Here is a 26,070-nt window from a genome sequence, read left to right as displayed (position 1 = left end):
CAAAAGTTGTTTGTCCTAGCGTTCCCAAAAGTTCCTGATTAATGTCATGGACGCATTTGTAACACGGTACACAGATATGTTAGTAAAACAAATGGCATAAGGCAAGTATTTCTCTACCTTCTCTACACACTTGCAGGGAAGAAAAAAATCAGAAAGGAGAAGGACGGTGACGAGCTTAGCCTTTCCTCAATTCCTCCTGGTCCTACTCCCAATCCTACCACCAATCCTGCAGCAATCTGTTACCAGTCGGATAAAGTTCCCACAGCCTTTGTAAATAAACCATCAGAACTGAACTTCCACCGAATTAACTATAGCAGGGGACATTTTCATTGCAGAAGCAGAATAAAATTGATTGGGGAGACATGGTGGAAAAGCTGCCTAGCAAAACCAACAATGATTCAGAGCTAAAAAGAAGGCCAGAAGTTCAACAACGTTACCACAATTGATTAATAATCTTGAGAGCAAATGTGGCATGCGGTGCCAGGTAGAAGTGCTTTTTGGACATTCTTACAACATACAAACTTAAAAACAAGAAGCACATAACAAGGATGGGAAAAATATAACCAAGAGTACTTTTCTGTTTGCAAAATCTCAATCACTTGATTTCGCAATAATGGCATGCATCAATTTGAGGTAGTCCAACATACTATGAGATCTTATTTCCACATTCCCCGCATTCTGGAGAGAGCAGCATAGCCATGTTAGTTTCCTCTTCAGGGAAACTATAGTAAGAGAGCAGCCAAAAATCTCATTACGATTCTTCTAATAAGTTAAAAGTCATATGTTCAGCTGTCATCTTGCAGATATCTAACACTATTTCTGCTTGGCAAGGCAGAATGAGGACTAATCCTCATTAGATTTATTCTTAAAGCAGGAACCACTCGTGCCATCTTCGGCCACATTTTTAGTTGTAAAGAGAAAATTCTTGATCTTTGCCACTATGCCAGCTTCTTCTGCAGGATCCAATTCACACATTTTCCAGAACCTAAGGCTCTCAAGAAACACATTCCAAGTCAAAATAACAAAAGACAGAAGGTGACCTGCAAAAGAATTTTAATCACTGCAAGTTCATAAAGAACAAATAATTGCCAATTGAGTATGAATGCTGATAACAACTCAAGACGCGAAATAAAACTTTTGAAGTCACATAGAAAGTATCATGTGTAGAAAATACTAGGACTCAAAATTCACTGACTTCCCTTTGCAATTCAAAACGTGCATCCATCCAATCAGATTAGTCTTTGAAACTCTCCCAGTTTTCAATGCATTTATTTATTTTTTTGATAGAGAATGGGGGTATCATTTTTGACTTGCATATAATATGTTATTCTTGATGTAATTACCTATTCACAGCACTGTTCCACCCAAAAAATTCAAGCTTAGTTCTGGTCTGGCACAAGTAGTTCTGAAGGATAGGCATCAACACAAAACCAGAAGAAACAGATGTGATATTGCTCCACTAGAAGATCAGCTGGCTCGGCATACCTTCATCACGGGTTCCTCTGATATTTCAAAGAGGATCACCTTAATTACAAGCATAAAATAAAACAAGAGAAATTTGTATAAAGGGGTCATCTTACTTCATATCAAGTCCCTTCATGCAGTGGTAGAATTACGATCTTCATCAATTTTACCGACAGCCTCAAGTATTGATGAGTAAGTAATAAGATCATATTCAAAACCTTTTGCATTCATCTCTTTCATCAACTTTGCAGCCTCCTCAAACATACCAGCTCGGCTAAGACAGCCAAGAACAGTATTATAAGAAACTGCATCTGGCTTGATGTTAGAATCCTTCATCTTCATAAGCATCTTCATTGTTTGCTTTGGACCACCTATCTTGGCTAAACCATTTAGAATTATATTGAGTGAGTTTAGGTCAGCACTGCAACCATTTTCTTCCATGGTCCTAAACAAGGCATGAGCTTCATCCATCATCCCAGCCCTAACCATCCCTGACATGAGAGCATTATAAGCATAAACATCAGGATTGCATCCAAGCTTCTTCATTTCGTTGAATAGCTCTACAGCATCATCAAGACGGCCACACTTTCCAAAATGTTTGATCATCACAGCATATACCCTGGCACTTGATTGTCCACAGTTTTCTTTCAACTCCAGAAATAATTCATTTGCAGCTTCATACCGTTTTGCCTTTCCAAGGGAATTGATCAGGCTGCAATAGGCAGCTGGGCAAGGAGGAAAACCCCTTTCATCCATTTCTTCAAGTAACAACAAAGCTTTCTCAACTCTGTTTGTTTTGCAAAATCCATCAATAAGGATTGAGTAAGTAAATGAGCTTGGAGAAACCCCACTTGCCTTCATCTTCTCAAACCAAGAAGCTGCCTCTGAAGCAGGAGCTTTGGAATCAAATATAGACTTTATTATAGAGTTATATGTCACCACATTTGGTGTACACTGAAAACACTCCATGTCATTAAAAAGCTTAAGAGCATCTTCAAGTCTACGTGCTTTGCCAAAAATGTTTATCAAATTGTTTATCAAAACAACATCAGGCTTACAACCCTCTTTTAGCATATTCATGAATATGCTATAGGCATCTTCAAACCTCCCAGCTCTCCCCAGCCCTTTAATCAACTCCGTGTAAGTAAAGACAGTTGGAGCACAGCCCCTTACTTTCATCTCCTGGACTAGATCCAAGGCTTTTTCAACCCTATCAGCATTGAAATAAATTCCAATTAAAATGGTATAGATCTTTGCAGTGGGCACTAGGCCATTCTCCTTCATCTCATCAAACAACCTAAAGGCAGAATCATCACGCCCTAATTTCCCAAATGCTGATATAAGAGCACTGTATGTCACAGTGTCAGGAAAACAGTTACCCTCATTGCACATTTCACTATAGAGCTCGTGTACTTTTTCATGATGTCCTGCTTGCATAAGCATCAAAATCATAGAATTGTATGTGCTTGCTGTTGGTTTACACTTGCGATTTTTGATCTGGTAAAAGATGGAGAGTGCCTTGTTCACCATCTTGGCCCTGCCCAGTATCCTAACAATTTCGGATAACTCAGCCGGTGCAATAATACATGTACTGTGAACCATTTCTTGGATTGTCTTCCACAACTCTCCGACTAGTCCAGCTTCATCCAAGTAGTGGATTAAAGCCATGTAAGTGGTGGAATCATGCTCAAAGTTTCTTCTCTTCCCAGCCCACTTGAAAAACTGAATTTTGACATTGATCTCCACATCTATCTTCAGAACCTCACGGACCAATCGATTATCCACTTTTAGTTTTAGCACTTCCAAAGCCTTTTCTGCATCAGGTCCCCACTTGAATATTTTCAAAATCCTTATGAATCTCTCATCCAATAATCGAACTGAGGGATCCTTCTTTGAGAACCTATGATTCCAAGGCAACCTTTTCACCTCTTCCCTAGGAACTGACAATTGGAACATGCTTACAATCTCATTTTCTGTAACCAAAAACCAGGGGAAAAAAATCATCCAGACAATTGAAAGAAAGCATAATATAATACATAACATTTCCCCCCATTTTAAAGATAAGAAAGCACAACGATTGAAACCCAGAAAGGTAACCAATATAAGTAGTCTATTACACTATTAAAGTTCAACTATTTCTATTAGCATGAAGACGATGCAAAAACAGATAAACAACCAAAGACTAAACTTTTACACAAATATCATATTCACTACCTGTTTGTTTTATTCTCACAGAGAGGTGAGGCAATGTATATACTGTTCGTTTGAAACAAATTGGTCCCGCAACCATCTTTGCCAGTTGCTGCAAAGAATTCGAGTCAAGTATTATCGTTAATTCCCATCAAATGCTGAAACCCATATCTAGTACATAAAAAATTCCAAAACCACATTAGCGCATAAACCTTTGTAATCATCTTCAAATATAGACTCAAGCGATTGTCTACCCAGACGTACTTGAAATACCGCTACAATAGAACTTTAGATGGAAAACGAATCAATGGAGATACTGAATTTAGCACAACGCGCGAGAAGGTACTCGAAAGGAAGCCTGAATTCAAGGAGAGCTAAGGGCATTCACACTATTGTCTGTAAAACTTGATGGGTATGTAAATAAAATAGAGCTTGAAAATTATAGACTTGAACAAAATACCTTCTGCATCAGTATCTCTCAAGAGTTCTGTATAATTCAGACTACGTTAAGTGGCGCTACTTGGCTGCTCCTGGCGCATGAAAAAAAGGTCAAGTAACTGCACCTACTCTCTTTCACGAAAAACCCTTCTTTCTCCTCGTCGGATCCAATCTCCCTCTCGCGGAGGCGTCGCACTGTCACGCGATAAGGTCCTCGGCGTCGTGACTTCCAGGGAGCATAAGCCTAACAGGTTTCTCAAGCTCACTATCGACGATGGCACCGCCTGTGTCCCTTGCTTCCTCTGGCAGGACCAGCTTTACTCCCCTTAGTTCTCGCGCCGAGACCCAGCAGGTGTTCGATTAATTGCCGCAGCCGCGAAACACTTTTGAGTGCGGTAAGAGCATAGACCGTGCACAACTTTCACAAGCAGAATGGCAATAGCCCCATGAACGGAGAGCGGGGCAGGAAGGAATTTTATTTGATGGGATGGGCTATCAACGTACAAATGGCCCCGTCATTGATATGTCATGGGCTGGGTATAAAACATGCAATTCCCATCATTATTGTAATCTACTACTCTCTCGTTTGTTACTTTGTTACGGATGCGAGTATCGATAATGGACCTGTTTGGGAGGGCTGTCAACTGCTGTGCTGTGCTGTGAGTTGGAATGTAAAAAGTTATTTGACGCATCATTTTTAAAACTGTGGTGCGATGTTGTAAAACTGTGGTGCGATGCTGTGAGGTGCGTTTGATGTATCTAAATTACGATTATATTAGATGACTAATAATATTAATATAAAATCACTTAACATTTACATTATACATTAATCTAAAATAAAATAATTGACTTAATTTGATTACATGGGACAAGTCAACATAGAATAAGCTGTTTGGGAGTGCTGTGAGGTATGATGCGATGCTGCGAGGTAAAAAATTATGATGCTTTGAGATGAGTTCCACTGTAAAAGCGTTTGACGTGTCACAAAAAACTATGATGCTATGAGTTGTGATGCAATTAAACGCAATGTAAACACACTGCCAAACACTATCAATATAAGTCTGGCGGCCCCAGCTAGCGGTAACAGGCTAACAGCACAGAGAGAGAGAGAAAAAAACTCAAGTCTCGAGTGCGAATCACCATTTTGGTATTAACAATTTGCCTTTCCAAACGAGGAAAAGAAGCATACCAAATCAAACTTATAATGACAAAATCCATACACAATGATAGCTTGAGACATCCCTAAATAGCACAAAATTGAAAGAGTAATTGTAGAATCATAGAGAGAGGGCTTTACAAATGAGAATCACATCCCGCAACCCCCTCAAATAAGTCCACAGAAGAGTTCTTCGCCTCAGGCTCCGAAGTAAATAATTGTTATACATATTGACCAAAACTTCTTGCCCTGTATAATTAGGCAGCACTTGTAGCATCTGACTTGTCAGTCTCCATCGGTTCCTCTGAAGCATCACCACCGCCATCAGCAGCTTTGTCATTGGCACTATGATTTGTGTCAGCACCTGCACTGGCATCCCCACCGTGTTGCTGTTCGCTTCCCTGAGGAGGCGGGGTTGTAGGTGCTTCAGGAGTAGCAGGTTTTGCTGGCTTTGGTCTTGGCTTTGTCATTATTGGCCTGCAGAACCTATTGAACCAAAGGAACAAATAAAACATCTCTTACGATTTACACAGTAATATACCAGTGGGGATAGTAATTTATAGAAAAATTGCAATTATAAGTCCCAAACACTAATCACGTTCCTATGATCCAAGATCGCAACTACAAAATCTTAGCAGAACAATTCAGATAACAGCGTTGGCAGAACTCAACTTCACTTTACAAATAAATAAACAAGCCAACCTAATACTGATATATCAGAACCATTGCTGTCGCCACATCCAAGAAAACATTGCCAAATTGAAGTATCACTTCTAAGTTACCATAAAGTACTAAAAATAAATATATTAGACACAAAACTAAATACAATACCTGTCAAGTGCTTCAGCCTTTTTTTTCACATCAGCAGATAAGAGAACAGGATCAGCATGCTTGGGAAGAGTATCCTGTTGCTGCTTTTTCTCTCTTAACCATGCCTCTGCTTCCAAACACTCATTTAAGACCTACAGCAAATAATTGAATGCTTTATTATACATTCACCAGCAAAAGCAAACTAAAATTTAGAAGGGGGAGTGTGGGGGGATGACAGAGGAAAGGAAGAGCTGACGACTTCTCACCTTCTGCTTTTCAGCCAAATCAATGTGGTCAAATTTGGGGTCATTTGACATTGCAGCCTCTCTATAACTATTAATACAATAACCCAGTTGATCAATCACAGATCCCCTCTCTGTATACTCCTTGTAACGCTCTTCAATCGGGTCACCTTGCTGCAATTTTCATAAATAAAATAATATTATTCATCACCAACAACAAAAACAAGTGGGAAGAATAGGTATGAAAGGGTGCATGAGGCAGAGCCATTCAGAGATAGAGCCTCCACCTTCTTTAGCTCCTCAAGCTTGGCAGTATAAACACCCTTAGTTTCATCCTCACCCTCTTCATACAACCAGTCTTCCACCTCCTGAAGTGTAGCAGTAAGCTCTTCCCTCTGAGAATCCGTCACAAATTCCTGGTATTTGTCACTGAGCTAGAGACAACAAAAGATAACCATTAATACTGCAAATACAGAAAAAGGACGATTAAGTCTACAAAATCGTCGCCAGTAGAGATGTTGACAGAACAAACCTTGTTTCTCATGTCGTAAACATAAGCCTCAACAGCATTCTTCTTATCTTTAGTTTCTTCCATGACTCGATCCTGCAAAGCCATTTCAAACTCCTTTTCTACAGCTTTCTGCAAGTCTGCTGGTACCATGGCACCATAAATAAACTCTGCTACTGGGATATTTGTCTTCTTCACCTTCTTTTTAGGAGCCTCAACCTGTAACCATGTAGCAGATTAAAAAATGGAATCTCGGCATGAGCTTATCCCAAGAAAGTGTAGCCAAAGCTGAGATTAATATAATTAGAATAGTGCATAATAAGTTCCTTAGCCAACCAAAAGATCAAAACCAGAACCATTTTCACTGGACCCCCACCCATACCCACATATTTAAGACCTGAGAGAAAAAGGAAATACCTCTCTAATCTCAGTCATAATATGCCACATCACACATCATGACAGACCAATAATTTCCTTCACCGAGAAACGTTTTACATCATTAAGATGGACCATGGAAAAATAAACACTTCAAAACTATAACATCATATTTGAGGCAGAAGATTCTTTCACATCAAAAGCAGGGTTACAATGTACAAAGATGGGAAGAAATCATCATATTTCACTCTCCTAGCCACTGCAGTAAATTATTCATTGAAAAAAAAACCCAGGGAAAGTCATTACCTTTGATCATTGGTCAATAATCTTTAATTCCTCAAATTACCTAGCCATGTTGTTTCACTATTTATACAGGATAATTAGCTAATCAACCACTGTTATGTCTTCAACATCTAATCAACCACTGTTATGTCTTCAACATCCACATTTGCAAGACAAAAGTGCCTATGTGCACACAGTTGACTTGCATGTACTCCACAGATACCAACAACAAATGTTTCTAAATAAGCAGATACTATAATAACAATTTAATTTTATACACACTGGGTGGTAATGATTCATACTCAAGGAAGATGTGTCTGTTACGACCTACGTATTCCATAGGGTCAATACAGTATATAAAGGTTCATTCATTGAACTAACTATGCTACTCACCTTTGTATCTGTTTCCATTTGTGCAGGCTTGTCACCTGATTCAGGAACACCATTTTCAGCTCCAGTAATATCAGCAGGCCCCTTGGCATCTTGCATATTGACATCAGTGTCATTCGAGCTAGCAGGAGTAGTGTTGGTGGAAGCTTCATCAGTGTCCATACTTGTAGATTCCTTCGACTGCTCTTTTGAAACTTGTAGCTCAACTTCCTCTTCTTCCAGAAGCTGACAAAAGCAAAGAAACTTATTCAGGGTTAAATTAAAAATGGGACCAAATTAGCTAAATTCAGGTATCACTGACTTACAGTCGCAGACTCGATAGAGACAATCCCGTGCAAATTCAATCGAGCTTTAACCTTTACTTTTGCACGTTCACCTTTTGCCGACTGGAAAGGGCCAATCTGGACAAAGACATTGTCAAAATAAGAGACAAATACTTGAGATATCCACAATTCCACATAATGATAACGTCAAATTGAAGATCAACACCACACCAAATTAAGCTAATTACTTACTGTGTAAGTACTGATCTTTGCAGGTGCCTGCAACTCGCTTACATCGGCATATTGTACATCAACTGTAAATGTACCAGATCTATAAAATGTGAGAGCCTTGACACTAGGTATTGGATTTCCCTTGGAGAATACTATTGTACTTTGTTGATTGTCCCCTGCTCCGTTCTGAGCCTCTGGAGCAGATCCTTTCCATGATAAAGCAATTTGAAAGGGAAAGCTTTCATTGACCTGCATTGTACAAATTTATTCAGCAATCATGTGATGGATTCCTCATTGAGCTTTGAGAAAGACGATGATAAGAAAAACAAGAACAAAGTCATTGATTAACAACTAAATCCCCATTTGCAAATGCACAAGCGAACAAAAACAAGAGACTCAAAATAATACATCCTGTCCAGTTCATGTGATAAAAAAGAAGGCCAAGTAAAATACAGGACATGCCTCAGAAAATGGACAAGAACAATACAAAAGAAATATCTAACAAAAGCTGGAGATAACGCATACCTAGCCAATTCAGAACCAAGCAATATGAAGTACATGTACCAGTTAGGCTAGGGAAAACAACATTTCTTGCATGAATTGAAACACTTGACTAGCACATCAATTACTCTACTAGGCATAATTACTGTGCCATAAGAGAGGAGGAAATTGAACAGAAACAACAAATAGATTTAACTGTTGAAAAATATAAAAAAAAAATTCTCAGCATAGTTCATTTAACTTTTCTAATTAATTCTCATACGAATTCATGCAGTACACCACAACATCATTTGGACAAATAAAGGCATCAAAGATGATGATTAAGAATTTAAGAGACATAATCCTGACATAGAAAGTCATGGACAGAGCATCTCATGGGAGGATTTATGGAAAAAATTTACCTGGAACTCTCGCACTTTGAAAGTTGGACTAAGAATAGCACATTGCAGGGCACAGCCCCTAGCAACACACTCACTGGCATTCATTGTTCGCCTAGGCTCCTTTCCAAAGAACTCGGTAAGGATCCTGATAATAGCAGGGACCCGAGAACCAGAACCAACAACCTCGACCATATGAACATCCTCAATAGTAAGCCCAGATTCTGAAATAGCCTTCTCCAGTGGCCTCTTTACACGTTCCAAAATTGGTATGCTAATTTGCTCAAACTCCTCCCTCTTAATGGAGCCCCTGACATCTTTCTCGTCCATCAAGCACTCGATATTCAAGGGAGCCTCAGGATTGGCACTGAGAACTTTTTTCAGCTTCTCACAAGCAGCCCTTAGCCTGAGACAAGCCCTTGCATTCTGTGAAACATCAATCTTGTAATCTTCCTTGAATTTTGCGGCAAAATGCTGAAAGATCACTTCATCAAAATCCCTACCCCCCAATGATTGATCAAAAGAATGAGCCAGTATCTTCAGTTGGCCTTTCTTGAAGCCAGCTATACACACTTGCATGCTCGCATGGCCTATATCAACAAAAGCAACATTCAATTGGTCATTCTCAGGCAAATCTGTCTTATAAATACCATACGCCAGAGCTGTGGCAGTAGTTTCATGAATCAAACGGAGAGGGTGCAGCCCAGCAATTGTGGCTGCATCTAACACAGCCCGTCTTTGTAGATCGGTAAAGTAAACTGGTATTCCTATGCAGCAGTCAACCACAGCTGCATTCAAATTCTTCTCAGCTATGCCTTTCAAGTCGGACAGCACCATTCCCAAAACTTGAGTTGGAGTAAAGGTCCTCATCTCCCCCAAGTAGCGTGCATGAATCAAAGGATACCCATCAGGACCTTCAGTAACAATGAAGGGCAGTGCCTTGAGATCCCTTTGCAACTGAGGATCAGAAAATTGGCGGCCAATTAGCCGCTTCATCTGAGAAATTGAGTTTTTAGGATTCATCATTGTTGATGCAGCACCAGCAGTTCCAATGAATCGTTGCTTGTCACCAAAGCAAACAATAGCAGGGGTTTCACGCTTTGATTCATCATTGAGCACCACATCAATGCCCCTTTGCCTAGCAACAGCAACTATGCCGCTCTCGTTGCCCAAGTCAAAACCAACAACACTCATCTTTCGCCAATAATTAGCTAGTTATTCGACTAGTTTAATGTTCTCAACCTGGGTAGAAGTAAAACATATGTAAATCAAATTTTCAGACAACAAGAGCGAACTCGATTGATATATGCACTTTATAGTAGATAGAGTCTACATGGATGGCCAAGCAGATTACCATGCACCCACAACTGTATATTATAACAGCAAAACGCACTTACCCATGTACGAAAGCAACAACCACAGATGGAAAAAGAACTACAAATCAGATTCCTTAGAAAAAGTGAAAGATACAGCTTCTTTACATCATTCCCTCAGACCAAACAAGACTTAAGTCTAAATCTGCAAAATACAACTACACAGAGAAACAAATTAAGATGCAAGACCCGAAACTAGACCGTGGGATATTGGCCCGAAAGCAAGACAATGCAATTTGAAACAACAGCCACAACACAGACTCCATAAAATTGTAAGCCAAAGGCGTCTTCGAAATCAATACATCACACGAAACGTCATTAGAACCGCCGCCTAACGAAAACCAATAAATAAAGGAACATAACACAATTAATGATATAACCAGCAGCCATAAAACAGCTAAATCTAGAGGTAATGCAACAAATCACTCAGCAAATCTGGCTAGATATAGAAACCGAAAATAACAGATCTACAAACTCGACGAAGAAAATTCGAACAAAAGTAAATAACAAAACTTTGACTGCAAAGCGAAGCTTTAGAGATTGTACCTCCCGGCGATCTACAATAACTTGTCAGAGGAAGACGGAGAGATGGGATGAGAGGAGAAGAGAAGGAGGGACGGTGGGCTTTGGATTCTGGAAAATTCTCCAAGAACTTTCTCCTTTTCGAGAGGACACAACAAGTAAGGAACCGAGAAGAGTGAAAGGGCTTTTAAGAGGAAAACTAAAGGGTTTGTGCCGATTTATTTTTTTTTAATTCAAAATTTGTGTTATAAAAATCGTCGGGATTCTTATGAGGCTGGGGGGTCAAATAGTCCTGGAGATGTCCAGACCATCTAGAGAATCAGAGATCATCATATAACGAACTATCTGGCTATCTTCCAGAAAGATCTATGGCACGAATAAATTTATGGTTTCCCGACTTAATGGGCTAACGATCTGGGCTTTAATTTTCTTTGCTGGTTCGTCCGTATGAGATGGACTTTATATTTTCCCTCACTTTCTCGGGAAATCAAAGAGAAACTAATGATGGAACTTGTGGTCTTCCAAAGCCATAGTTAATAAAACAGAAAGAAAAAAGGTATATTTGTTTCCCAGCTTGATGTTTCAAAGTAATATCTGTTCACTTTAGGCCTCAATGTTATAAAATTGACTGCTCTGCTCTCTCCACTTCAGTTAAGAGAGTCAGACGAGCCCTTGGGCTAGTGGTCAGCTTGCTTCACCAACCACCAACCATACTTCATGCATGACTTCAAATCATTGTGTTTGGCATTATGTTACTACTTACTAATGTTACGGAAATAAGGGAGAGTTGAAATGATTCAGCATGGCCAGTCTGATGATGGAGATGGAGAAGAAGCATGTTGTGGCACTGAAGGACTGAGTGTCAATTTTCTTTGTGGGGACACATACATTGCTGTGTCAAATACTAAAGATGAGCATGTCTCCTCGCAGGGTCAAAGAAATAAACTTTTCACTGGAGGTAATTTACTGATATATATGTCAACAAAAGTAATCAAAAGAAATCCACATATTAATACGAGGATAAAGTCTTATGATCTAATTTTAAAATTCAAGAGACCAGGTCTCTAAAACTCTAATTTTAAAATTCAATTGGATCCGTCTCTCACTCTCAAGTGAGAAGGGAAGTCAGAGTTTATTTTTGATTGGGTATGTAGTGTAGTGTAGATTTTGAACTGGATATCAAAAAATTTTTTAAAAAATCTGATGTCCTAGACCTGCTGGGGGACCAAAGCCCTTGCTTTGGTGGCTTTACCCAAGGGCCGGCCCTGCATCCCAAGTTGAGCTTGTAATAAGTTGAAGAAGTCAAGCTTGAAGATATTGAAAAGCGGAAGAAGAAGAAGAGGAGTTAAGAAAGATAAACTCCCATTGATTTCTTAGAAAAAGGAAAATGATACAGGGTGTTGTAATATACAACATCTGCATTGTAGCTCAACGGTTAGTTGAGTAAACATTAAATAAATAAAATACATATAATAAATATCAATGCTGTGTCGTTTAAATAAGTTGTAGATGGGCTTAAGTTGATACATCAGAAGGGCCCAATCCTTTAAAAGGAAGCCCAAAGAGAAAGCAGGAAAACTTTAGTCACACCCCACTTTTTATTAAAGACACCCCATCAACTGAGTTTTTCGAGGGATGGTCAACTCAAATTGGGGTGTCTTTAGTAAAAGGTGGAGTGTGAGTAAAGTTTTCCGAGAAAGCAGATGCCCATTTGAGGAGTCCAGTCCAGTCTCAGAGAATTAGGGCTCCACTCTCATAGAACCAGGGCATGAACAGATCAAAAACACGCAGACATACTTCCTCTTGAAATGAGATAATCGAAGATGGCGTATAATAGGTTCACTTCGTCAGAGCTATTGAATTCCCAATGGCTTGCAGAGGCGGAGGAGCGATCCCGTCGGATTCAGGTATGTGTATGTGTGCTTCCATGGTTTCGAATAAGTTTGAAGATTTTAATTTTAATTTTTGTTTTGTTCAGCTTCGTGCAGAGAGGGAAGAGCGATTACGTCGGGTATGTGTTATTATGTGTATGTGTGCTTCCATAGCTTCGAATAAGTTTTAAAATTTTTAATTTTAATTTGTGTTTGATCAGCTTCGTGCAGAGTTGGAGGAGCGAGTACGTCAGGTATGTGTCCGTGTGCTTCCATGGTTTCGAATAAGTTTCAAAATTTTAATTTTAGTTTTTGATTTGATCAGCTTCGTGAAGAGGAGGAGGGGCGATCCCGCCGAATGCAGCAACAAACGGCAATTCTGAGGGAGCGGCTTATGCAGTTGCAGAGGCGCAACCGAGTAGCTGCTCAGCGGAACTTCAGGGGAGGGGCGCGCCCGCCAAATGACAATCACGAGGGAGCGGCTTATGAAGTTGCGGAGGAGGAAACGAGTAGCTGCATAACGGAACTTTAGGGGGCCAGCCATCTCCAGTTCCGCTAGGTACTGATATGAGTTAGAACAGCAGACTAATATTAGCTCTCGTTCTTGGGTTATTTCTGTTTTGTCAAGTCTGAGATGGCTAAAATGCGTGAGCAAGAACGTAGTTCAGTTGTAATGAACACATAACCTGATCTGGGTTCTCTGTTTTGTGTAATGATATGATCGTTTTCTTTTTGCTGTCTATGTGTGTTTATTGCATTAATTCAGGTCAGATAAATTTGGTTCAGCTCAACCTATGCTGTATGGTTTTATGATGGGCTCGTGAAGCACCAGCCCATTATCCTTCCACTGCTAAGAGCGGGAGGTAGTCGCTGCTCTGTGAGACCAGCCTGACGCGGTTCCCTCCTCTTTAGAGAGACCACGTAACCATTAGGCTTTCGCCCAAGCAACGTGGCCCAACTCCCAACTTGGAATGGGCGGACCAGTAAATTACATCAACAGGCCCGACCACACAGGATTGGCCAGTGTTCCAACACCTTAAAGCCCCCACTTGGGTTACAAGCTTGCGTTGCTAAGCTCGGCGAGTAGAGTTAGCTTATCCAAAGATTATATTCTGCTTAGTTCTATGTCTTTCTACCGATGTGGGATTGGGATGTGGTAGACTGGTAGTCGCATATAAGAGAGAGAATACTCAAACCTTTTAACTATGTAACTATAGCTATATCTTGTGTATACATACATATATGCAGCTCCAATTATATATATATATATATATATATATATATATATATATATCATTGATTCAGTTTGAATTAGGATATTCTCCAATTCAATGAGACAGCTGGGTCGTCGAGAAATAGGAAGAGGATGCTGATTCAGTGAAACCCCACTAGGACAGTAGTCTAGAGACAACTACTTATAATTATAAATGACAAAAGTTCAGTTGTATGAAAAGGATTGATAGTGTAGCTAGGCATTCCCATTTTTGCAGGTAATAATTAAAAGTTAGAAAATTATTACTCAAATATCAATGCAATGCTGTGACTTGGGTATGAGTGAGTCAAATTGCATTGGATTCTCATTGTAGTGACCCCAACAACAAAGTAAAGAAGTGGGTGGCATTAAAGATTCAGTCTACTCCATTCCTTACAATTCAACACAAAGAGAGATTTTAATTTCAACAAGAAAATATATATATATAGACACACATATAGCTCAAGCACATGGTTCAGTGAGATTCATATATATGTTTAATTAATTGGCTAGACACAGAAATCAAAGTGTGTTGATTTTTCTTTAATTGGTTGAAGGAGATCATGAGAACAAAAATTGGACACACAACAAAAGGCATTAAAATTCACTTTGAATGACCTAAAGTGATTTGATAGTGTGTTTTTTTTAACACGTAATGATATCATATAAATTTTTTTTTTTGACATTCGATATTTATCAAAACTCGGATTGTCAAACTCACTTGTATAGAAGTTTCTCACTTGACGACATTATAACTTAGGCCAAAATCCAAAATGTGACCACAAGGATATATATTGTGTCCAGTGATAATCGAACTCATGACCTCTTGAGTACATACAGTTTGGCCTAAGAAAAATTCATCAATGGAAGATCATCGAAGTGGTTGATTTGATAGTTCATCCTCTTAAATCTTCACAAGAAAAACAACTTATTGGTTTAGAAAATTTGCTCTTCATTATTGTATTAGTGTTTGTGATCCATGTTATCCAAATCCAATGGCTACATATATAAAATGCAAAAGAAGATTCCTTCTCTTTCATAATGGTTTGGCTACTTTGCTTTTGCTTCAATATTAAAAAAAAGGTCATGATCACCATCAATAAACGGCATCTTAGTTACTTCTAACTAATCTAGGAACAAATTAATTAATAATCTAAAGATGTAAGAAGAAGAGGAAGAAGAAAAATTACAAATTAATTTGTGATTAACAGAACATCTGGCTATACCCTTCTTAATTAGAGGAATAAAAACTAATTAAAAAGCCAACAGCTGAGCAAATTTCTATGACCAGAAAAATACCAGAAAGACTCAGTTTTTGCATATCAAACCTCCAATGAAGCTAGAGTTCGATCATCTTTGTCAAAAATCCTTGAAGGAACGGCGAATCTGGCCGAGAAGGAGCGAGAGATGTCATCCTGATCATCAACCCAGATGGAGCCTTGATCGAAGTTCATAGAGTAGGCGTAAGGATCATATGAATAATGCAGTACAGGACTAGATAAGCAATTGAACATTTTCTTTCTTTCCTTTACAATTTTCCTCCACAAGACTCTCCACCTACTACGCTTTGATTCATTCACTTCTGTTACCTTAAACGAAACGATCCGATCGTAGCCGATGTCGGAGCTTCCACATCCGGTGTTGCTGCACCAGTTGTTGAGGTTCATGCTGGTTGTGGAGTTGTTGGATGCAATGTTATGTAGCGGAGAAGAAGTGTTGTTAGGACTTAGGAGAGTATATACATATATATGCACTATATTATAGTTCTATTCAATTCCCATGGTATCTCAAAGTCAACTACCAAGTTTTTTATCTACCACCTTTCTTGAAGGTGAATGGACTATTTGGGACAAGAATTCACTACATAATCAAGGGTAGGGAAGTAATTTCCTCATGGGATTGCAGGATTTAATTAGTACAGAATTCATGGATCATGCCATGCTTGTCTCCTGTTCCATTTCCATCTAGAGCGTTGTAGTTTGACTTTCATTTTAGACCTTTCCTCTCAACAGTATTACAATGAAATAACGGCTGTAATTGGACTGAAGTACGAGTATCTTATTGAAGCTCTGCATAAATTTTCTTTCAATTCAAAACCGGTCGAATAGGATTCTTTTGGCTCGCTCCCTTTGGGATACAACAGCCCAATTAAGCCAAATGATTTACTCGAATCTGCACACGAATGGTTTGTCCGAAACCCCATAAAGACACCAACTAGGCAACTATCACTGCTCAGAGGGTAGCTTCAAAAACCGACAGACAAAAGAAAATGATCATGTGCAAGCACATCAAAAATTAAGAAAGAAAAAGGTAAGAGCTTGGCAGAACCTCCAAAGATGCACTTCAGGGGCATCAATTCACTGCATTAATGAGATTATGCTGAACCAAAAATCTTGTTAAGAATGGCATGTATGAGGAGAGGAGGGGATAGGTAAACCAAACAACTCCATCTTCCTAAACAATATCAAAAGTAGAAAAAGTCTCTCCATGAGGTGTCCACGATCATTTTCATGAAGTAAATGCAAATTAAGAAGTATGGTGGAATTCAACAATTTCCAAGCAGAATACCAAAAGAAGATAAAAGTTAAAGAAGTTTCTTATATACAATCCGCCAACTAAATAATGCTCAAGATCAGGCGTTCTCACTTTTCTTACGTTACTTTAGGGTGCGGGTATAGTCGGACACAGCAGGGTTGTGGTTGGGGACCAAAAAAAGCATCATAGAGTCTCCATGGTGGATGAATGAGGCAAGGGACTGTAAAAATTCCAGTGTCACCAACACGTATAAAGGTCAATTGCATAAGGACATCAGGAAACTCCATTCGCGAAATTTTCTAATGACCTGAAGGGCTTCCATAACTTCTTACTCATGATCAAGGAAATGCATGAACTATGTTTTTCTTCCAGCATATTTGATCTGCCAAAGCTCCACATTGTTACCCCTGTTGTACTCTCCAACATATTGCGGAATTAATGCGAGATCCATGCATTTGCCCACGAAAGGAAAGGATCCAAGCTGAACGCCCTCACATTCTGCGTCGCTCATTGCAAAACCACATTAGTATGTTGAAGGGATGACAATAAAATGATAAGCGGTAAAATGGTAAGCTGTAACAGAAAGTCTTACCTCCATCATCTTTCAGATAACTTCGAAATCGTGAATAACCATTTGCGACAACCTCGAGATCATCAAGACTGAAGTTGTACCGCTTTTCCATTGCCAAGTACAAAACCTAAAAATGAGAGAAGAATATCTTTCAAAACAGACTTCCAAATGCGGGTTAAGACAGACTCTTAAATAAGAGTTAAAGAGAGATGGAGGAATTTTGGCAACCACAAATGCGTATGATTAAGGTTGTGTAATATGTCATGAGCCCATAATTGATGTTCATCCAACATGTCATACTTCACAACAGGAGTAGCAAGAGCTTTTGCTTTTTGAGAAAAGAACAGAGGGCAATCCATTTAACCAAGAACTGTGAGCATCATAGCTTGGTAAAATGGGGTATCTCTACACGATTGAGACTTCTTCTTAAGCCTCATCCAGAGAGATGCCGCATTAAGTCTTCCCTATCACAAACCAATCTACGAGGCTGATGCATACCTTTTCTTGGCCCAAGGACATTAGTCTCTCCAAAATGGTGAAAAACGCATCAGTCAGATCATCACTGTATATAACATCAGCAGCTACTAGCACAGATGCCTCCTGGACTTCTTCAACTTCTGAAGAGCTCCAAGAATACCTGAAGTTCACTACACAAAACTCTTTTAGGGGGGGGAAAAGGAACATCAGAAGCACTACAAATATAAGTATTAGAGCAGATTAACATGTATATCTATCTCACCACTCTTTAGAGGCTAAATTTCCTGTATGTACAGTTGGAGGCCAAGAATTCATCCAATCTAGCTCACGAACATGAATTGCAGCTCGATAGTTTAACACTCCAGAATTGAGTTGAACATTCCTGGCACAGTTTTCTAATATTTCATTACTGTGGTCTGCCAACAGTTAAAGCACGAAAACAAATTGCAACAATAAGTTGTTGTGGTATGTTACATATTAGTGAAACTAATTGATCAGCAGAGAGCTAAAGAGCGTGTGTATAAAGAACATGTGAAGATAAAGATCAGATATAATGTCTTTAAAAGGCAACCAGGAAGCACAGCTTCCTTATTGTAGCTTTCCTTCGCCATATTAGTATTACTGACCTCTCAAATCAAAGGAATTTTAATATTGATTTAATTTCTTAGTGGGAAAAAAAAAATTGGTATGTGTTAGACCAACTTCATTAAAGCCAAATGCAACAATAGTAAATATCCATCCCCCAAAACAAAAGATACAAGGATCTTCAAGAAACAAAGCGCTGAATTTTTATAGGTTATCGTGTAATAAGGTATCACTGTGCCAGGAAAGAATGGTAGACACTTGCAATCCATAAGACGGCATTCAACACAGAGGAGTAATTTGGCAACACAATGGTATTCTTATAAACTGATAAACTATCAATTGACATTGAATGCTTTAACAAGAGGATAAAATGTGTAACAATTGAAGTTAAGACACCCAACTAACATCGTATTTGAAAACCAAAAAAATGAAACATCACAAGGCAGATATTTAACAACACCTAACTATTGTCATCCATACCTGTCAAGAATACTGTTTTAGCAACTTGTGCAAGCAGAATACCAACTAACCCTGGCAAAGACAGTCCCAAAAAAAAAAAATTAACCATAGAAGCATCATCCAAATCTTACACTCGCAACATACGTAAGAGCTTGACTAAATAAAAAATTGGAATATTGAACAACAGTCATCATAAAAGGCCCCAGTGACTCATTAGTCATTACCTGTCCCAGCACCAAGCTCTAACGAAACAACTCCGTCGAATTCAAATGAAGTAAATATTTTGTGCAACACAAAATCAGCTAACACTAGTGCTGCCTTCCACACCTAAAAGTGACAAGGATACTAAACATCAGCATCTGTAATGTACAAACAGGGGGCAAAAGAAACAAGCATTGACACACCAACTAATACCTGCAAACCAACACTTCGAACTGATGATGTGATGTTATGCTGTATGGTGACATTAAAACTATAAGGACATCGTTCTGCAAATTAAACATGATGTTTAGTTTTCTTTCGCCCATTTAAACCCATTATTTTTTATCTAATATGATTTTAACTCCGGTGCTTTTCCCATCATTTCTCTTATCATAATGCCACCGACTAACAAGTTACACAGGGGTAAAATAAACCCAACTTAGCAATCTAAACATCTGTAAAACATGCATAACACATTACTACACAAGTTTCACAATCAGGGGGAGTAATCAAATCCAACCCGCCTACACAGTTCAAATTTCAAAGAGGACAGACCAAGTTTCCAATTCATCCACTTTAGGAAGTTTAGCAGGTCCAGGTTGATCATCATTATTCCATCCTCCCATTCATGAAGGAGAAGACTATCAATTGTACATACACATTGTACAATCACACCCTAACACTATTCCTTGCAGCTTAAGGTGCCTATCAGAGACATCAATGTTACAAGTAAGCAATGAATCCCAAGAACAGTTGCTAAATGTTATCTGAAAAGTATTTTTGTACTCTAGTATTTTTCAAAATCATTAAATCAGAGTATCACTAGTTCAGTCACCTATTACTTGATTTAAAATTAAACTGAAACTGTGATGGGAGCAATACTTGCGACACAAATTAAATACTTTTTGTATCGGGTGAGGAGGAAGTAAAGAATCATATTAAGAAGAACACGGGAATTGTTGTGGAAGGTATGAGCATCACATATAAATGAACAAAAAATGTTCAATCTATGTAGAAAAAAAGGAAGGGAAGAAATAAAGGGAAAGAAGCATAGTTGGCAATGAAACTAATGAAGGAAAAGGTAAGCACAGGCATTAGATCACTTACTTCGACGTCTAGGCACCAAAAGATCCCCATCTTCATCCTGGCTAATTTTCTGGTGCCAGCCAGCCGGTTGGTCATTAAACAGGTAACATAATCTGCTGTATTCAATTTCTAAACAATTTGAAAGACAAGAAAATGAAAACAATGAAAAAGAGATGCATGAGTTACGTATACTTAAGAAACGAAATTCAGAGTTTACTAACTCATATTTTAGCATTACAAGATAAAGGTTTAACCTTGTGGTGCAATTTATATGAAAAGTTCAATTCTTGAAAACAGCCTCTAAACTTATTATGTGGGGTAACGCTGCGTACATTATGGCTTGTGTACGGGAGTTGTTTATAAGATTGCAACAAAGCACATATTGAAGACCCAAGTATTATTTCGAGCAAAGAGAAAAATTATCCTACAGGAACATAATTCGTCCTGAACTTAGCTACTTGTCCATAAATAACACAACCGGCCAATTACCAAATGCATTGTAGAGAGTATTATGGTTCTAATAAAGCAGTTGACACTGTAAAGCAAGAGTTGTGTAATACCAGGAGGAGTGGAGATGGTGAAGCGGGAAATGTGAGGCCCAGAAGTGTGAGGTGGACACCCAAGGTGTACCTCGCTCATCACCTGATCTTTTTCTTCTTCTTCCTCGTCCTGCTTCTGGTTCTCTTCTAAATGTCTACCGTCCATTCTCCCAGACATCCAAACGGTTTCTTCCCTCAACGGTGATGGTATTGATTGTGATTGTATAGATTATTCGCCCCAGTTCTCTGTTGATAAACCCTATCACCTAATACGCTAATCCTCCGATGAAGAGAAAGAAAACTTCTGACTTATCACAGGGAGGAGAAGAAACATCGAAACGGAGCGTTTATCAGCCGCAATATTTTTTATTTTGGCAACAGGACTTCCACGAGGCCCACAACTATAGACGAACAAACCGGACCAACAACAGATAGGAAGAGGGCTAAACCCAATAGGCCAATACAATACCCTGGAGAATGATGGGCTGCCGGAATGGGCCCAACCAGTTTTTTAGGGTCGGGCTAAAATCGACCCAACACTTATACATTGACTATCCTTGCAATTCAACAAATGGCTCATAAGTCTAGAACGACAGTTTAAAATCGAATGATGATTTTAGGGTAGCTCTAGACTCGAAATGTCAACTTAGTCCGCTCCTCCTTGACGCAAGTAAGACCAAGACAAAACCCATGCGGGTTAACAAAGTGGAAGCACATAAAGGAGAATTAATTCCATATAGTCACTACAATGCAGAGCTGGGTGTGAGAATTGAACTGCGACCTTCCACATTCACAAGACTTATCATAGTCAACCTCACCATCCCAAACAAAGTGTCTGAATCTTGCCAAGCTTCAGATGAGAATATGCACTATATAAGTAGAAGTGCAACAAAATTATGCAGTATTGAAACTCAATGGGAAAGGTAACACAACACAAACCGTTCAGGCAACGATTAGCAACTGTAGATTCCACGGGAGATGCACTTTCAAGCTCATATGCATTGGACCATTAAACAAACTGAAAGGACAATTGAAGCTATATTTATACAGTAGAGACCAAACTTAAAATCAAATAATATGCAAACTAACAGTGACCAACCACCATATACTCTTCCTACGTGTGACCAATGAATAGAAGAATCCAAGCTCTTAAGCCAAAGCAAGCTAAACAATAGAACGTTGATCTTTCCTAATATTCTAGTGCTATCTTTATTTATCACCCTTTAAGAACTGCAATTCGAGCTGCTAGATCGTCATAATCTGGTAGCTTAGGATGAACATGTCCAGGAAATATCTCAGGCTGCAACGAATTGTGTCGAGCATGAGACTTACTTGACTCGGTAGGCATTGTTGGTTCAGCTGGCATAGATGCTGCTCTGCCTGGTGGAACAGCTAACTTGGTATTTCCCTGCCTTGTGCTGCCTTCAGCATTTTCATGTTTATAATGTGAAGGAGGAGGTTTTAGATATGGCTTCCCTTCCCTCGGTTCTCCGAGGAAATCTTTCTTCGTGTAGTGCATCAGAAGCTCATCAAGTTCCTTTTCCTCTTCATCCATCTCATCCCTTGGCTCTTTTTGTTTCTTTCCATTTAGCTTAGTGTTCGAAGCAGGATTTGTTCCCATACTGCCGATGTTTTCTCGACCTGGAGGTGGCATCAAGTTTCTCCTTCTAACTGATCTTGGCTTTGGCTTTTCCTCCTGAACCGAATCATCTTTGTGGTTGTTTGCAACTGCAACAATGTTATTTTTTAGTTTTGAGGACTCCTCTGCTAGACTGCTTTCTTCTCTTTCGGCTTTTTGCTTGAAATAAGGAGGCATAAATTTGGAGTAAAAGGGCCTTCCACTGTTTACTTCCTCCTCCGAACAGCTATCCACTGAAGTTGAACTGGTCAGTTGGCTATCTGGGTCCGTGAAGTATCTTCTGCCAACTGAAACCTCTTCATCATCACTACTGCTTCGTTGATTGTTTCCACCATTTATGACATCATTTCTGGCTTGAGATGTAAGGTTTTTTTCATTTCTTTTCACTGCAATATAATCCCCCATATTGTTCAGCTTTTTCCTCTCTTCCTGGATTACTTCATCCCTGCTTTTCTTCTGTTTGTATTCATCATCGTCAGTCTTTTGGTTGGACGAATCATCATAAGTGCTCTCCTGCAAAGGAACCACATGCATTGCTATGACTACGAGAAGTCGGTAAATCTTTAATGTGCACTATAGCAAAGAAGCAGCTCACAAGATTTGGCAATGATGTACCAGTTGAGTCATTTAGAATTAAGCTAAAACTAGTAGCTGGTCTCAACATAGCTACACTCATTGGTATCATATCATCTCACCATTTGAAGAATTTCCGTGACTGTCACTTAATACTAGACATGTAATCTTGAATGAACTTTAATAGAGAACAAGATTAAAAGGAACTATCCCTTATAGCAGATAACCTGGTTTTCATAGTTTTCTGTTTCCAGTTTGCTATGAATTTCTCTCCCTTGATGAATGTATAATAATTTAGAAGCATCAGACATCAACGTAAGCTCACTTGTTTAGGTGACGGAGGTTTAAAGAGCATCTGTTCCAAAGACTTAGCATCCCAATCAATAGAGAACTCTTGTGCTATATCATGCAGTAACTGAAACTTCATCTCCTTTGTCACGGTCCTCGAATTCAGTTTCTCCACAAACTGTATGTAAGAAATTGATTGGATCAGTAATAATAACCTCTATATGCCAAAGAGTAGTGAATGTTTTATTAGTAGAGAACTGTTACCTCTTTGCTTGTGAATGATTCAAGGGAACTCCCATACTTCTCGATGAACAGAGTTCTAAGGTCACGGAGTTCTGGAAATTCAGAAAATCTAGATGTAGCGTAAATGAGGGATGCTACAGCTTCTCTGCATTCTTCAGGGCACTCCCTGTTACATAAAAGTATTGAGGATCATATATGTGTATCAAAACTAAAAACAGTGGAACTAAAAAGGAAAAAAGAAAGACCACACTTGGCTTTAAGAATCGCCTATACTTATATAAGCAGAACTGATAACTATTGATTTCCAGTCAGCTTCCAAGATCACTAAATTGATATATCTAATACACCTGGCTGTAGCCAGCAATTTATATGTACATTCTGAACTGTGATTTCCACTAATACAAAAGCATACCCTTGCTAAGCACAGAAATACAGAAGCTAAGGCAACTTCTTGGAAAGGATTGGTTGTACCAGATTTCCTAAGCACTTCTCCAATTATTTTGGTAAGATTGTAAGAATCTGCTTTCCCCTGGAACTTCTCCAATTATTTTGATACACATGACACACAGAAAAGTAAATTCCTCAAGTGATGGGCACATCTTTCTTTTCATGTGCGAAAAAATAAAAACGTCAAATGAAAATGCCTATTCAAGTCAAAGAGGAAGAGAGAGCAAAGACATGACCCTGATCACATTGATGCAATACTTAATTATATAAACTTGAAGCAAGGATCCCAACAAACTGATGAATTGGAAAGAAAAATATACCTCTGCTTCTGCATGGCTGAAAGATTGTTTGAAATACACCCAACAAACTGATCAATCATACAGTAACAGGATAACCTGTCTTGCTCTATCATAAGCCCTTCAGCCTGCTCCATCGTCCATAAAAAAGAAAGAAAGCATGCACTCTCATAATATGAAAGTTAACTTTCAAACAGTAAATACTACAAAAATGCTACTGGAAATTAATTTAAAATATGAAAGATGTATTGCATCCGTCATTTTCCTATTTCCCCAAAGTCCAAACAGATATCCTCATATTTACAGCAACAATTCCATTGGATGTAAGGAAAATGGGCATTAACTAGTCATGAGAAAAGGATTTGTTGTTAGTTATATCTCTTATTATACTGGAATGTTAAGGAATACACATTCAATCTACAGAATGCACCGAGGCATGTAATCATTGGCAGCACTTAAAGTTGAGGCATATAATTATGCTCCTCAACTTTTGGCCTTTGAAAGTGTTGATCACCATCAAGATTCCTGGACATATAAATATGTAGGCTAAAAACAAAGGGTATAAAACCAAGAAAATTTGCCAGCATAAGAGATTATTATTTTCTACTTTCCAAAAAAACTCAAAATTGTACAAGCAAAATTTTTTTTTTCCCCCATATAATGCAGCTTGCAACAAAAACAAGAAGGGGTTTATGTCAATATCTGCGCAATCAGCGGCAAAGATGAACGGAGTCCTCAACAGGTTAAAGTTTCTGGTGTAAAACATGATGGAAAACAGAGAGGCGGCAGAAATATAACTCCAAACTAAAAAATAGCCAGAAAGCCCCTTTGTCTCCCCTTTGTCTCCATAGAAACTAACAACAACAAGGTTTGAGTCCTAAATAGATGCTAAAAGGTAGACGACAAACTGAAAGGAAACATAATAAGGAAGACATAGAAAGAGAGAGAAATAATAGACAAGTATGATATTTGCGTTTTCAGGACCCAGGACAAATAATTGATTGAACCTACATACCCTGCCATAAGCATTGTAATCAAGACCAGTCCTGAGAAGTTCTGCAATGTCGCTCTTAAGGTACTTCACCACCGAACCCTTCTTTTTCTTCAACGCCTCAATTCGCATCTTCGTGGTCTTTGTTGATGACTTGCTGCATCAACAGAAACCCAAATTATCAGAAAAGAAAGACAGAATATGAAACATCAGACAATGACAATTTAAAAAAAGTTGTCAGAATATGAAACATCAGATAATAGGCTTCCATCAAACCATTTCGAATAGAACTTGGGCTTAAACATTTTGATCCCCTCGACTCCTTCGACTGGACAGAATTCTCTATATGGGTTTTTCTTTAACTGGGTCTTGAAAATGGGTCTCTCTTTATTTGGGTTTTATGTCTATGCAATGTTACGGTGAAGAATGAGACAAATCTTCCAAATGGGTCTCAAGTTACGCCCAGAATCTCCACCCTTGCAGCCAGTTTCATCAAGATGAAGAAAAATGAGGAGATGCTCAAGAATAAACCAAACAACAACAAGAATAGACGGGAATAGCAATCAAGAAGCTCCAAAGAAAGGGAAACTAGGCAGTTTTAGAGAGAGAAAAACAAAGAATTGCATGTCATTTGGTGTATTTTTTGTAGACAGAGAGAGAGGGGTCAATGAAGAATCTTTTTTAATTGCCATCAATGGAAGCTATAAGAAGCTATTTAAAGGGCAAATTAGCGCAATTTGGAGCCCAAAATAAAACGAAAAAGAAGAAGAAGGTTTTACTCTACCACGTTGTACTCTCTCCCGGCTCCCGCTACATTAATTCGCGCGGGGATTTTGACCTTTCAGGGTGTAAAATAAATATTAAGTTGCCCATATTACCCCTATTGTTCCTTTGT

The 26,070-nt window shown here is 38.8% G+C and overlaps 5 protein-coding genes and 1 long non-coding RNA gene across 13 annotated transcripts; 2 read left to right on the top strand and 4 right to left on the bottom strand.

Annotated features, from left to right (window-relative positions):
- Positions 1–423: 423 nt before the first annotated feature.
- LOC119990954 (pentatricopeptide repeat-containing protein At3g16010) lies at positions 424–4,590 on the bottom strand. Of its 5 annotated transcripts, none has more exons than XM_038837100.1 (6): positions 4,115–4,590; positions 3,867–4,028; positions 3,679–3,766; positions 1,581–3,437; positions 1,344–1,502; positions 424–1,040 (listed from the first exon to the last, which is right to left on the bottom strand). In XM_038837100.1, exons 2-4 carry the CDS (start codon positions 3,876–3,878, stop codon positions 1,597–1,599), a joined length of 1,941 nt encoding a protein of 646 aa, XP_038693028.1. In that variant the 5' UTR covers positions 3,879–4,028; positions 4,115–4,590; the 3' UTR covers positions 424–1,040; positions 1,344–1,502; positions 1,581–1,596. The 5 variants fall into 5 exon arrangements, with proteins under 5 accessions (XP_038693028.1, XP_038693027.1, XP_038693030.1 ...); XM_038837099.1 differs by having other exon boundaries at positions 3,867–4,012; XM_038837102.1 differs by having other exon boundaries at positions 424–985; positions 3,867–4,012.
- A 627-nt stretch (positions 4,591–5,217) lies between these two features.
- LOC119991338 (heat shock 70 kDa protein 15-like) lies at positions 5,218–11,393 on the bottom strand. The gene is made up of 10 exons (XM_038837695.1): positions 11,147–11,393; positions 9,252–10,469; positions 8,371–8,598; positions 8,161–8,256; positions 7,859–8,080; positions 6,833–7,027; positions 6,588–6,734; positions 6,325–6,474; positions 6,080–6,210; positions 5,218–5,734 (listed from the first exon to the last, which is right to left on the bottom strand). Exons 2-10 carry the CDS (start codon positions 10,419–10,421, stop codon positions 5,506–5,508), a joined length of 2,568 nt encoding a protein of 855 aa, XP_038693623.1. The 5' UTR covers positions 10,422–10,469; positions 11,147–11,393; the 3' UTR covers positions 5,218–5,505.
- Positions 11,394–11,537: 144 nt separating this feature from the next.
- LOC119991339 lies at positions 11,538–12,302 on the top strand. Its single transcript, XR_005466212.1, has 2 exons — positions 11,538–11,678; positions 11,774–12,302. It is a non-coding gene; the product is annotated as an uncharacterized LOC119991339 (long non-coding RNA).
- A 546-nt stretch (positions 12,303–12,848) lies between these two features.
- On the top strand, positions 12,849–13,735 carry LOC119991944 (trichohyalin-like). 2 transcript variants are annotated; one of them, XM_038838502.1, is made up of 4 exons: positions 12,860–13,029; positions 13,101–13,133; positions 13,215–13,247; positions 13,319–13,735. In XM_038838502.1, the coding sequence occupies exons 1-4, from the start codon at positions 12,946–12,948 to the stop codon at positions 13,523–13,525; spliced, it is 357 nt and encodes a 118-aa protein (XP_038694430.1). In that variant the 5' UTR covers positions 12,860–12,945; the 3' UTR covers positions 13,526–13,735. The 2 variants fall into 2 exon arrangements, with proteins under 2 accessions (XP_038694431.1, XP_038694430.1); XM_038838503.1 differs by lacking the exon at positions 13,215–13,247 and having other exon boundaries at positions 12,849–13,029.
- A 2,942-nt stretch (positions 13,736–16,677) lies between these two features.
- On the bottom strand, positions 16,678–20,997 carry LOC119990875 (methyltransferase-like protein 22). Of its 3 annotated transcripts, XM_038837000.1 has the most exons (9): positions 20,720–20,997; positions 20,181–20,288; positions 19,287–19,360; positions 19,097–19,199; positions 18,894–18,944; positions 18,091–18,244; positions 17,850–17,988; positions 17,373–17,478; positions 16,678–17,278 (listed from the first exon to the last, which is right to left on the bottom strand). In XM_038837000.1, exons 1-9 carry the CDS (start codon positions 20,874–20,876, stop codon positions 17,136–17,138), a joined length of 1,035 nt encoding a protein of 344 aa, XP_038692928.1. In that variant the 5' UTR covers positions 20,877–20,997; the 3' UTR covers positions 16,678–17,135. The 3 variants fall into 3 exon arrangements, with proteins under 3 accessions (XP_038692928.1, XP_038692929.1, XP_038692930.1); XM_038837001.1 differs by lacking the exon at positions 19,287–19,360 and having other exon boundaries at positions 20,181–20,275; XM_038837002.1 differs by lacking the exon at positions 19,287–19,360 and having other exon boundaries at positions 20,181–20,272.
- A 680-nt stretch (positions 20,998–21,677) lies between these two features.
- Positions 21,678–25,956, bottom strand: LOC119990662. The gene is made up of 6 exons (XM_038836680.1): positions 25,452–25,956; positions 25,200–25,332; positions 24,209–24,312; positions 23,463–23,607; positions 23,236–23,376; positions 21,678–22,850 (listed from the first exon to the last, which is right to left on the bottom strand). Exons 1-6 carry the CDS (start codon positions 25,478–25,480, stop codon positions 21,915–21,917), a joined length of 1,488 nt encoding a protein of 495 aa, XP_038692608.1. The 5' UTR covers positions 25,481–25,956; the 3' UTR covers positions 21,678–21,914.
- Between the last annotated feature and the right edge of the window lie 114 nt (positions 25,957–26,070).

This window comes from Tripterygium wilfordii, chromosome 22, assembly GCF_013401445.1.
Source record: "Tripterygium wilfordii isolate XIE 37 chromosome 22, ASM1340144v1, whole genome shotgun sequence".
NCBI lineage: Eukaryota > Viridiplantae > Streptophyta > Magnoliopsida > Celastrales > Celastraceae > Tripterygium > Tripterygium wilfordii.
This window is presented reverse-complemented; position numbering and strand designations above follow the sequence as displayed.